The 13,231-nt window shown below is 42.3% G+C and overlaps 2 protein-coding genes across 4 annotated transcripts; one reads left to right on the top strand and one right to left on the bottom strand.

Moving 5' to 3' along the window:
• Positions 1–319: 319 nt before the first annotated feature.
• trim13 (tripartite motif containing 13) lies at positions 320–4,529 on the bottom strand. 3 transcript variants are annotated; one of them, XM_080478538.1, is made up of 3 exons: positions 4,234–4,529; positions 3,000–3,490; positions 320–1,778 (listed from the first exon to the last, which is right to left on the bottom strand). In XM_080478538.1, exons 2-3 carry the CDS (start codon positions 3,027–3,029, stop codon positions 567–569), a joined length of 1,242 nt encoding a protein of 413 aa, XP_080334664.1. In that variant the 5' UTR covers positions 3,030–3,490; positions 4,234–4,529; the 3' UTR covers positions 320–566. The 3 variants fall into 3 exon arrangements, with proteins under 3 accessions (XP_080334664.1, XP_080334663.1, XP_080334665.1); XM_080478537.1 differs by lacking the exons at positions 3,000–3,490; positions 4,234–4,529 and adding an exon at positions 2,431–2,936; XM_080478539.1 differs by lacking the exons at positions 3,000–3,490; positions 4,234–4,529 and adding an exon at positions 1,871–2,639.
• Positions 2,745–11,757, top strand: spryd7b (SPRY domain containing 7b). The gene is made up of 6 exons (XM_080478540.1): positions 2,745–2,879; positions 3,033–3,330; positions 4,265–4,381; positions 4,669–4,835; positions 5,879–5,981; positions 10,749–11,757. Exons 2-6 carry the CDS (start codon positions 3,225–3,227, stop codon positions 10,844–10,846), a joined length of 591 nt encoding a protein of 196 aa, XP_080334666.1. The 5' UTR covers positions 2,745–2,879; positions 3,033–3,224; the 3' UTR covers positions 10,847–11,757.
• The last annotated feature ends 1,474 nt before the right edge of the window (positions 11,758–13,231 follow it).

Below are 13,231 nucleotides of genomic sequence, written 5' to 3'. Positions count from 1 at the left end.
CGCAATTGTGAGTGATGAATAATCTGACGATACAGATGTGCGTGTGCGTGTGCGTGTGTGTGGGTGTGTGTTGCGTGGGATTGAAATCAGGTATAATTGTTGCGGTGCTCGTCTTTTCCTCTCCTGCGCCGTGTGGCTGCAGCCTGCTGAATATTTCACACGGGGCCCTGTTATGCAACGTGTGTAACCTTGAGGAGGCTGCAGCAGCATCACTGTGGTGCCGAAGAGGCTTTGGCTCGCGCTTTGGCGCACAATGTGCCCCTTAAAATAGCTCAAATAAGACCTGTCGGGTTGAAAAACATACAAACATGGACGTGACTTAAATTTCTTAGTTTTATTTATCAAAGTCATCTTAGACAAGTAGAAATTATCTTGGGGAAGAAAAAAAAAGAATTTGGCAGGAATTGTGAGTTAGTGTCTGCTCGCAGGGTTGATTTGGTTTGGTTTGCTGACTCCACTGCAGATTAAATCCTCTCTAATACGAGAAGAAGAAAAAAAAGTTCACCGTTTACTTTCTCCGTATCACATCTCACCGTTCACTTAGGAATTAATCTGCAGGTGGGATGTCAGAGTAATGACAACCTCCATCTGCCAATAAAATGGACAGTAGAGTCTATTAGCTTTATTATACATTCCTGACCTGCATCGATCAGACTCGAGCACATGTCAGTCACCTCCCGCAGGTACACGCCGGCACGGCTGAGATGGAGGGAAGCTACGGTGAGAAGAGGATCAACCCTCGATGTCACCGGGGCCGTGATGTTGTGCGTTGACAGCAGGAGGAAGAGGAGGAGGAGGAAGAGTGTGATCAGTAACAGGACGATCCATCTGGGCACCACCGTCCGTGGACCGGTCCGGTACGACCCATTCTCGTGTGGCACGGAGATCTTGTCCACTTCTCGGAGCCTCAGTGAATCCCACTTTTTCACATCGAAGTTACGCACGCGTGGACCGACGTCTATGTCCCTCCGAGCGGGCAGCGGGGTGTCCTGGAGCACCCTGAACTTCTCTCTGAATTCCTGCATCTGCTGCAGGAAGCAGAGGGGGTCCGTGGCGCTCCTGAAGGACTCCGCCATGTCGAGCGCCAGCCTCTGCTCCTCCAGCGCCGCGCTCAGCTTGGTGATCTCCGGGTCGTACGCCTGCATCACCACCAGCTTCAGCGTTTCGAAGTCGGACAGGATCTCGTTCCTCTTGCACTCGAGGCTGCTGAGGAGCTTGTCGAAGTAGTCTGCTACCTTCTCCGCGTCCTTGGTCACCGACTGCAGCGCCCGTTTCTTGCCGGCTTGGAGCGTCTCCAGGCAGGACAGGGTGTCCGCGCTCTGCCAGCTCTCCACGCCGCGGAGCAGCTCCTCGAACGCCTCCTTCTCCCGCTCGTACGCGTCCTCCAAGGAGCAGAACGTGTGTCCTCTGTGGTCGTCCGTAGTGGCGCAAAATCCACAGATGAGCTTCATGTCAGTGGCGCAAAATATGTTGAGGGGCTGGCTGCAGTGTTGTTTACAAACAGACATCTTCGGCAAAACCCGGATTTTGTTGAACTTCTCCACGATCCCGCGCAGGGAGTAGTTGACCTGCAGGCTGTTTGCGCCGTTGTGAGGGGTCTCCTTGCGGCATGTGGGGCATTTGAAAGGTGCCCTGTAAGCGGGAACTCGGTTCCCCTCCAGCAGTCCCTCCAAGCACTTCTTGCAAAAGCTGTGCGAGCACAGCAACACCCGCGGGTCCTCGAAGAGACCGCAGCAGATGGGGCATGTGAGTTCCTCCTCCAGCTGATCCATGGCACCCTGTAAACACAGCAGCCAGACGTCAAATCAAAGCCCCATTCAGGCATGAGACGCACAGCAACTCGATGAAATGGATCGCTCGATATACGCACCCACATGCAGGGGGAAAAAGAGGCATTAAATCGCGCACAGAAGCGGCGGTGGCATCGCAAAAGGATACAGATTTTGCAGTCACGTTCCGGCTGTCTCTGGGGTATTCCCATCCTGAAAGTGAAACTGACTCGCAATGCTGTGCCCGCGTAAAAGGTTGGCACGGGCTCTGCCAACGGCTCCGTTTGCGCATTTCAGGTTCTGCAACATCCTCGTTCCTGGTGCCCTGCTGTGTCCAGCTGACGCTGCGCTGCGCTGCGCTGCGCTGGAAATGCGTCGCGGGCTCAATAAATGTGACAATCGTCAACAACTTTGTCGAAACCGAGAAAATAAAATCAAGATAATTTCCCTCCTTGAGCTCTGTGTTGCAAAACAAGCGTAACGGCGGTGAGCCGAGTTGAGCCCAACCATCGCCATCGCCTGACCAATCCAACGCGACGAGTTATCGACGAGCGGGGCTCGCGGCTGCGTTGCTCCTGTTGGCAAGGTGCTGAAGGAGGGCTGTGACAGATTTTGCAAGCGCATAGTAACATGCAACTACTGGACCAAAAGAATCACTCACCAGCTGCTGAGACGCACAGTGCAACGCAATCATGGCGCTTGTTGCTGTGCAGACTTCGCCCCTTTTCCGGGTGCAGAGTTAACCATTTCTGCTGCGCGCGGAAAGTGTGGGAAAGCCACATCTGGCGAGTTTTGTGCGCGGATAAACCACAACAAGCGACAAGTCACGGCGACAACACAGTGCGCCCGCTCTTAAACTTGTTTGACAGCTCCGTGGCGCGTGTGGGGGTTGTTTTCGTTTTTGCCCCGGTTCGGTAATTTGAGGACGATCCCCGGCGGAGGGATGGGGGAGGGGCTGTTGCTATGCAAAACATTACGGCGTGAAAAACTGTCAACTCGGTTTAAGTCGCTGCTTCTTAGCGGCGCGCGTTTCTGCACAGAAACACTCCAGCAGCTCGTGACGGTCAACATTTACACTGAAGTGGAGGCAAAACAAACCCGCAGTGAAAAGTGAAGTCACGCACGTCACCCATGCTCCGTGTTTTCCTCCACCAAATCCACTTTCTGTTCACATGCGGTTATGTAACATCGATATCCAATAGTTACTTAGTCACGTGTATTATTTTTGACCTTGATTTTCTTCCCTTGTTTCCATGCCATCAGGAGCGGCTGCCTATCTTAGGCACTGTGATTGGATACAGTGGGGGCAGCGGGCGCTGCTGCAGTTCCGGGTCCGCCCGCCGGGTGTCGCTGCTTGCGTGAGCAGCGGGGGCGAGGGCCCCGCTCCGCTCCGCGCACTCGTTGGTTTCTGATGGCTGCACTTTGTTTCCGGATGTTCCGCCCGTGAAGAAGAGAATGGCTGCGATGTTTACGTGTTGTCTCGGCTGCTGCGGGGAAGGCGGATCGGGGCACATTCCCCTCAAAGAGATGCCCACGGTGCAGTTAGACACCCACCACATGGGTGAGTACGTGTGCGCGCGACTCCCGCTGCTGGGTGAAGCGTCTCCACACGTCAACCCGAATCCAGCGACTCCTGCTTCCGCTGTCTGGAGCTGCTGCTGCTGCTGCTGCTGCTGCTGCTGCTGCTTAGCCTTTAGCCGCTGGTGGTTCTCACTGTCTGTCTGGGATAAGGGACACATACTGCCTTTAATAATAATAATTTAATAATAATAATAATAACACATATGGGCCTAAAACATCACATTCTGATGACACGATTCACTTCTTTACAAATTTGACAAAAAAAAAAATCACAACTTAAAATAAGCAGCAATCAGGTGGGATAATCCAGATATAATCTTACAGTGGCTTTAAGGATATGTGTTTGTTTTTAAACACCTAAAATCAAATTAAAATTTTTTATTTCATCGCATCTCCACACAGCAAAAAAACAAAAACGATTTCCAATAACATGCTTCACCTTATTAAAGTGGTATTTTCTTCTCATTAAAAAAATAAACTCTCCAATATTGTGAGACGAGATTTTGATCGTTTTAGTTCAATCTAAAAGCATATTTAGAGATCTCCCTCCATGTCTGCAAAACATTTGTTCACAAAGTATGCTTCAAGTCACATTAAGATCGTTAAACGTTTGAGCCTGTCTGAACGAAAAGCAACTCAACTGAATCACCAGAATCTTCCAGACGAGGTGGAAACGATAAGAAACTGGAGTTGGTTTTATTAAATCTTCGCACATTTCTCTTCTACTATTGTCTTTGCTACAACACAGTGTCTATCCAAAGAGAATAGCGAGGTGATCACAAGCAAGCGTTTGGGTGTCTGTTATGTTAAATTAAAATGTATCCTCAAAAAGTTCATTCCAGAAGCTCCAAATAAACGTGTGCCTGGAGTCGACGGTAAAAACCTTCATTTTGCTTCTTCCCTGCGTCTTGCAGGCACGGATGTCGTCATCGTAAAGAGCGGTCGGAGGATATGTGGCACCGGAGGCTGCCTGGCCAACGCTCCTTTGCACCAGAACAAAAGTTATTTTGAGTTTAAGATCCAGTCCACAGGTGAGCGCTCCGCTCGGCGCTTTGCGTCAAGCCGTCTCCACACATCTGCTGCAGTTGTACCTTGTCAGATTACGATTTTCTGCCGCATTCTTAGTAAGAGTTACGGGCCGTGACACGCTGCTGTTTATAGTCACAACACTCATCTTGTGACTACACGCTCCTAGATTCTGCTGGGCTCCAAGGAGGCTGTTTGCAAACAAGGTTGTTTATTGTTGTAATAGTCCCAGTTGGAATGTGAGCGTCACTTTGTCTCAAGTGTCAACGCAATGAACTGCCTTTGTGTTTAGGTGTGTGGGGGATCGGCGTGGCCACGCAGAAAGTGAATCTCAACCAAGTGCCTTTGGGCAGAGACACTAACAGCCTCGTCCTGAGGCACGATGGGTCTGTGTACCACAACAACGAAGAGAAGAATCGCCTCCCAGCGAACAGCCTTCCTCAGGAGGGCGACATCGTGGTGAGGCAACCGTTTAGCGGACTTCAGTGTTCCAACCACAAGGAGCTCCTTCGTCTGCGTCTGGTTAAATACCCGGACCCCGAGTGACTGTACAGTGGAGGCACATGCGCTATATTGCCAAAAGTATTTGCTCAGATATCCAAATCATTGAATTCAATTATTCCAGTCACTCCACGACCAACCCCCCCCCCCCCCCCCCCCCAGGTGACTCAAATCAAACACTGAGGTCTTCCTGTAAACATTAGAGAAAGAATGTGTCGCTCTCTGGAGCTCAGGGAATTCCATCCTGGTGCAGCCGCAGGAGGCCTCCTGGATTCTCTGTTCCGTTGCAGACTGCGAAACAGGAGAGAACAAACATTTTCTAGATTTGTTGATGAACAGCTCAACCAGGGGGGGGTCAAACAAGAGGCCCGTCCTTTGTTTATTAGTCAAATCCTGCATGACGTTGGAAACAGTTGCTAAATGGATTTATCTATCCGTTCACTTCATCACTTATTATTAAACAGGAATCCGATCTTTAGCATGAGCTCTGTTTTGTTGTGTTTACCAATATTTACAATAACCTCGACATGACATATATCAACAAAGTTCTTAATGTTTAAATTGAGACGTAGGAATAAGTTCCTTCCGCTGAATAAGGAGTTGTGATAGTTTTTGGCCTTATTTTCCCTCACATATGTTTTTAGTAGGGATGAATATACAGTTGATATAAATAGTGAGTCTATTCAGCTTCTCTGCTTCACCACAGTCAATCAGTGCAGCTTGAACCACAGACTTGTTTACTTTTTACTCTTTCCAAGACACACAAGCATAAGATTTAACCTCCTGGGCCACGAGTTGTGACGACGCTTTAACCATGAACATGTGAAGCTCAAACTTTATCAGTGCTGCAGGACAAAGTGCAGCTGAATAGAAAGCAGATGTTTTGGAGTTGTTGTTTTTTTTTTTTTCTCGCTCCCCATCGTCAAACATTCTAGTCTGTGACGTAAGAAGATGATTTGTGATGCTGGAAACATGTTTGTGTTTGTATTGGTGTTCCGCAGGGCATCACATACGACCATGTGGAGCTGAATCTCTACCTGAATGGAAAGAACATGCACTGTCCCGCCTCCGGGATCCGAGGCACCGTATACCCTGTAGTTTATGGTGAGTCTTTCTTATTTATTTGTTTAAAATCATTTGTGGCGTTATGGCAGGGCGATTTGAACTAAAAATAAAATAAAAATCATATTTTTTTAAAGAGAAATTCAAGAGATTCAATTTTCTATTTTTTTTCTCAATACACTTAAAAATGATTGAAGCCATCAGATATATTCTCAAAATAAAAGGTATATGAGGCTCCATCATTAAACAGAATCAAGCTTTAACTCAGGTTTAAGCAAAAGTGCAACAGCAACAACGGAACCCCGCAAGGATTGGTAGAACGGAACGTCAGAAATGCCACAAAACTGTGGAGAGAAAACAACTTGAATTGTGGGGATTATGCAGTTATAGAAGCATTCCACTAGAGGGCAGTGTTTATATTTTTTAAACACATTTGTTCACGTTTGGCTGTTTGATAAAATCCTGTGGAACTTTTATTTATCCCTTGATTTGTACAAATAGTGATGTTGAATTTAAAGTGTAACAAAATGGTGAAGTTAAATGTATTTATTAATTTATTAAAACTTTGCAGGTACAACATATCCTGTAGCTCAGACACATTATCAAGGTTTTAATGGCGTCATTTCACATGATAATGTCCCAACAGTTTTGTTAGGTGAGAAAAAAACACACAAAACAAAACATTTAGCTTGTGTTGAGGCAAAGATGTCATCTGACAGTTTTCTTTTCAACACGAAAAGCGATTTCATTGACAAATGTGGAGAGCTCAGTCTGTGGTGTTGTTGTTGCTTCTCACAAGAACAAAACAAAGTCCTGAGCGTCTGTGGCGAAACCTTCCTTCCTTCCTGCTGAAGACTCTGGTTTGGATTAGTTAAGAGAACTTTTGAATGCGATGAATCGATTTGTGGTCAAACCTGACACCCCCGTGTGTCATGTTTTCCTTATTCTCGCTGAGAACGTCTCTAAACTATACAGATTTCTCATTAACGCATTAGTAATGTGTCATCAGTACCTCTTTCTAACCAATATAATGTATTGCATTATGTAAAGCATTGGGCACATGTTTGAAAACTTGCACTAGTTTTATATGTGCAATGCTTTTCTGACTTTAGGTGCATCGATCAGATAGATAGATAGATAGATAGATAGATAGATAGATAGATAGATAGAGTTTTCAGCAGCCCACATACAATAACTAAAGAACTAAAATAAACAGGCAGGCTAGTAACCAGATTGACATCAACACTAAAGGTCAGTTCACAAAACACGTCTTATTTTACAATCTATCAAATCTACCCAAACAAACCACTTCTTATTCCAAAAGTCAAGAGAAACACCAAATGTATTAAAAGTCTACATTTACAGAACTTGCAGGTTTGCGCCGTTGAACCAAACAAGACATGCCTGCAATCTGAATGCTGAGCACATCAGTTTAATGACATATTAAAGTGTAGAATTGGAATCACTCTACAGGTGTGAGTGTGAAAGAACCAGGTAAAAATGCAGAAGGTACCATGTATGGTCAGTTGCTAGAAACGTTTGCAAGAACTCCCCAAACAGACAAAATTCGTTCTGAAATGTCCCACTGGTCGCTCACTAAATCCACCGGATCAGTCTGGTCCATTCAGTCGTGTCTTAACAAAGGATTTGGGTTAACCCTTTACTGGGTGAGTGATCCTGAAACAAGAAAGAGATTAAAGCTGATATGAATGATTGATTTATAACATAAAGATAAAAATAAACCTTTAGTTTTTCCACTCTTTATAAGCATCGGTTATTTCTCGAGCTCACTGAATATTGCAGAAAGATCAAATAAGTTTTACTTCTTACTGCTTTTCATGCACGTTAAATTAGATATATGACTCATATATATATATATATATATATAAGTATGTGTGGTTATACTCAAATATAGGTTATTTATTTTGTGTAAATATATTTCCATAAAATTTTTAAATTATTTATAAAGATGATCAACTTATATATATGGACATGGATATATATGTGTGTAATATGTATGTAAGTGTAACAGGCAGTTAAAATAATTCTACTTTCTGCATCATTTCTTTCAAACAAAGACACATTGGTAATTATAAAAATTGGGAACTTTATTATTTGCTACTTAATTGTTTAAACAATTTGAGTTTGAATCCCTAAAATCAACTTGAATAAATCAAATAATATGGAATAAGTAACTGATCTGACAGCACATGCTCAAATTATTAAATGTGTAAATAAACAGCAAAAACTAAAATTCAGTTGAAGACGAGGACGAAAAGACAAAACTCTGGTTTTCTTTTAAAAACGTGACCACTAGGGGGCGCCTTCAGGTAAACTTTCACAGTTTTGGAGGCGAAGTATTGAAAAGATGCCTCGTCATGATTTGGATCCTTGGATTACCGTAGGATTAGAAGTAAACAAATCTGATACATTTAGAGGAGGAAGACCAATAATCCTAAAACACCAATTCATCATATTTAATATACAAGTATTAAATTTAGAGCTCCACGTTATGAGTGTGATATATTTTAATGAAACACCTGATATGTCCAATGAAACTGCATACGTCAAGACTTATGTGTTCTGATATCTTTATTTTCAATCTCCAAAAATACAAGCTTATTGACACGTGGATTAAACGTGTAAAAACGTGTAAGACGAGATTCTTTAGAAACGGTTTGAACACTGGAAATATGTGGAGGCACAAAACTAAATGTAGTATTTGTCTATTATATCAATTTATTTGAATCATTATTTCCTTCCTTTCTCTGATACGTCCCAAAAAGGTTCAGTTCTGTCCGTTCACAGCCAATCATACAAAAAAAAAAGGTGTAAAAATGTGAAAATAAAATCCTCTTCTGCCATCTTGGTTGTCCTGTTGGGTTGTGTACTGGCGTGATGGCGTGACGAGTAAAACTTTAGCAGATACAGAAGAGGTATGACATTTCGTAGGAAAGAACGGTAGTTTAGAAGTTTGAAGAAAATCATCCAAAGGGAGAAAAAAAAAGTTTAAATGGTTAAAAAATTTTGCATTTTCTGTTTTTAAAGATAAACTGCGATCAGGAACTTTCATTATGATGCTCCAGGAATTATAACATTACAACATAATAAAATTGATATTACATATCACGTCTAGTTTCAGGGAAGAGATCTTAGCCTGAACCTGAAGCTGTTTTCCAATCCCAAAGTTGGCAGTTTGATTCCCGTTCCTTCCACCTACATATGCGTGTGTCTTTAACTGTTAAGTTTCCACCCGCTGATGTTTCACTGCAGCGCTTCAGTGACCGTTCCAAACTGTGAAGTGAAATCCACTCAGCCGGTCTCAGTCGTTAACGAAACTGTGTTTGTGTTGATAAATGATCGCGCTGGGCTTCACCCCCACTCAGATGTAGTTACTCTCCCGCTGCACCTCAACATCTATTACTATATGAAAGAAATCGGGTTTCTGTAAAGCATAGTACGTCTGACTCACTACAGACGCAGGATGTTTTTAACTTTATCAATCCCATCGATCTGCGGAGCAGCTTTTACACTCCTCTAATGATTTTGACTGAACAGGCTTTTATTTTTATTTTTTTTGTCAATTTGTTGTCGTAGGGAAATGACCCGTAACACATTTTCCCTGGCTGATCATAATTTGATTTCCAGGAAAGAGAAATAAGTAAATGATTCCCAAAGTTTACTCAAATATGTCTTCTGATTTCAATTTATTCAAAGTGGGGAAGCACAAAATCAGGTAAACATGCAATATTAGAGTATCGCGAGAACTATAGTATATCACCTAAACACTCGAGATGTTCGTGTCCTCGATTCAGACGCAGCAGAGTTTGTTTGAATTAGTTGTTTTTTAGTCCTTTTCTCTGCTTCTGATTCTGCCCTGTAGCCGCCTGGTATGAAATCATTAAAGCCGTCAATCAATTAAAAGTCTTCACTTTGTTACTCGCAGGATTTCTCTGAATTTATTGTGATTAATTGTACTTTTCTTTTTCTTTTTTTCCAAATATTCTGTCATTTTGTATGTGCAGGGCACGAATGCACGGTACATTTAAATATAATTGAAGGCAAAGATTCATGGGGGTTGTGAAGCCTTTTTCATTTTAAGGGGTATAACCTTTTGTTTTTTTTTTATAATAAAACGGTTCAGTATGTATGTCACAAAACTACTAAGTTTAAGCAATAAGTGTCATTTATCTGAAAATATTCTTTAAAATAAAAAAATTATAAGTAACCTCACAAAGTCAGGCTACAGAGGAAAGATGCGTCGGTCAAAAAGGAAAATAAAGAGAGTGCCAAGAGATTTACATAGAATATGAGTTATTTGAAGCAATGGGCACAATTAGAGCTGGATTCATCTCCTGCAGGGAGAAACTGGCAAATGAAAGTTTGAAACGGTTCAATAAACACCTGGAGACGGCGTGTGGACCCAGACAGCTCGTCCTGGGAGTGAAGGGAGTCCTCGTTACCGCATATAGACAAGAAACTGTGTTTCGCATGAAGTGTGTCAGGAGGGTCACATGAGTTTACTGTGGAAAAAAGTTTTAGTTCCCGAGAAAAAGAAAATGTTTGTTGTCGTAGTTTCTTCTCTTTGACAGAACATCCTGGTGTGTGTGTGTGTGTGTGTGTGTGTGTGTGTGTGTGTGTGTGTGTGTGTGTGTGTGTGTGTGTGTGTGTGTGTGTGTGTGTGTGTGTGTGTGTGTGTGTGTGTGTGTGTGTGTGTGTGTGTGTGTGTGTGTGTGTGTGTGTGTGTGTGTGTGTGTGTGTGTGTGTGTGTGTGTGTGTGTGTGTGTGTGTGTGTGTGTGTGTTTGCAGTGGACGACAGCGCCATCTTAGACTGCCAGTTCAGCGACTTCTATCACACGGCTCCCCAGGGATTTGAGAAGATCCTTTTCGAGCAGCAGATCTTCTGAAGGCCTCGGCCCGTCCTCGTGTTGTCGCCCTCCTCTGTATCTCATCTCGACCTCCGTGCCGCTGCAGTCTGACCTTGATCTGGATGTTCTCACTATGTGTGTGTCTTCTTTTCCTCCGATTGCCCTGCCTGAGACGACGGAGAAATCCTCCGAGACGTGGAGGATTTCTGCTCATTAATGGAAAACACTTATTTTATGACGGTCGCTGCTTACGTTCACAATACGCCCCACAGCCGATACGCTGCTGACTTAATCCCATTTCCTTAGGATGAGAAGCCATGTTGGACCATTATTTGTTTATCTGAATGCCATGCTGACAGCTCCACATACAAGCTGTATTTATTTGTATTTATTAAGTTCCAGTTCAAACATGTCTTTTCTTTGCCTTGTGAGACTTTGCAGACTAACAATTATCCACAAAAACACACAAAATGGGAGAGCTGAGCGCCTTCACAGCACGTGTTTGGTTAGTGTTCATACTGAGAGGGTTCAATTTGATCATCGCAGCAGAGCGATGCACACTAAAGAGGACAGCCCGTGTCGGACGTTGCTTTTCATCCAGGTTGTGGTGCTGGAGGATGTTTTCCAAAATGAAACGATGTGTATTAATCTTCCCCCCGAACAGCTCTTTTTTTTTTTTTTTTTTTTTCCTTTCCCTGGTACTGTACGAGTACTGATTCTACTTACGAGGGTATTACCAGAGCCAGAGATGGTCGTCTCTGATTGGATGTCTATCTGGGAGGTCTATCATGTTGTGTTGGAATCGCATATCCTGCTGCTGAGATGTGACAGCTCCGTATTTCAAACGCTTGTCTCTGTTTGCACTAATGATGTTATTGTACAAGCCCAAATATTGTTGATTCATTAAACTTTTGTGTCTGAAAGCATCAGTTTTCAGTCTTTTTACCTCCATTTGTTGTAGGTGAGTTTGACCATTTGGTGAAAAGTAGCACGGTACAGTGGAGTGATCCAATACACTTCAAGGCTTTACAAATTATTTTCTTATGATTCAAGCTCATCTATGAATTCATTTAGGCTGATTCCTCAGAATAACTCAAGATACGAAGACCAGAAAAGATAAAAAAAACAACAAACACAACATGGGCAAAAATAATTCACAGTTACAAACACAAAACATTGAAAATAAGCAACACAATAGTGTGTCCCAAGAAAATTAAAATAAAAAAAGCCACAAGCTGCAAGAAATGACCACCATTAATATGAGACAAGAAAATTAAACATTACATGAAAACAGAAGAAAATCCATTAAAACATTAAAAAATTGTATAAATTTTACCTCAAACCAGCAGAAATGAAAAATTGTCAAAATCACTTCCAGTAACTAAAACATATTAAACTTTTAAAATGATTATACAGCTCGTAAAGGTGATATACAATTTTTCTTTACATATAAAAACTGTTTCAGGTTGCATTTGCAGAGTTTCATAATTACAGTTTTGAAAAGGCATTTTTTAAAATACATTTTAAACTAAAGTTTTTGTAGAGTTTGGAGAGGTCACTTTTTACTGTTTTTTTATGTTTTGTTTTTATTGGTTTTAACCATTTCTTGCCAATTTACCAATTTTTGCTTTTTACATTCTAATTCGGTTTTTTCATAGCAATATAAAATATTTAAGTTATTATAGCCATTTTGCTATTGAAATTTTTTTTTTAGTCTATTTTACCATTTTTAGCTGCTTGAAGCAGTTTTTAGGTATCTTAGCCATTAGCGCTCATTAGCCACTTTAACCATTTCAGCTATTTTAAGCCATTTCAGCTGTTTTAACATTTTTAGCTATTATAGCTGTTTTTAGTTTGTTTGTTTTTTAAGCTGTTTTAGCCATCTTAAACCATCCTGGCAGTTTTATTTTATGTTTTAGACCATTCTATCTGTTTTAGCCATTTTAGCTCCTTTAGCCCCTTTGGCAGTTTGTCCATTTTAGCTGCTTTAGCCATTTTCAGGCATTTTGGCCATTTTATCTGCTTTTGCCCTTTTTTTCTTTAGAAATTATTGTTTTTTTAGTACATATTTTCTAAGTGTTTTAGTGGTTTGGACAGTGGTGGTCTAGTAGAGGCTAGAGAAGCTCACCTGGAGTTTCCAGCTTCAATCCCCAGTGGATGGGTCACCACAGTGGGTACCTGAGCATGACCCTTGACCCCACCAGCTCCCCAAGCCATAATGTGGACACCTAGAGAAAAAGAAAACTGGAATTTCCCCAAGAGAATTAATGAAGTATGATTAGTTTTAATTAGCCATTGTAGCCGTTTTAGCTATTTTAACAAATTTTGCCATTTTCAGCTGCTCAATTTTAGCTGTTTTTACTCTTCTGGGCCTTATTATTTTTTCTTTGTTTTGTTTGTTAATTTACCCTTCCTAGTAGTTTT

This window comes from Lipophrys pholis, assembly GCF_963383615.2.
Source record: "Lipophrys pholis genome assembly, chromosome: 13".
Lineage (NCBI taxonomy): Eukaryota > Metazoa > Chordata > Actinopteri > Blenniiformes > Blenniidae > Lipophrys > Lipophrys pholis.
Note: the sequence above shows the minus strand (reverse complement) of the source record. Positions and strands in the feature narration are given on the sequence as shown.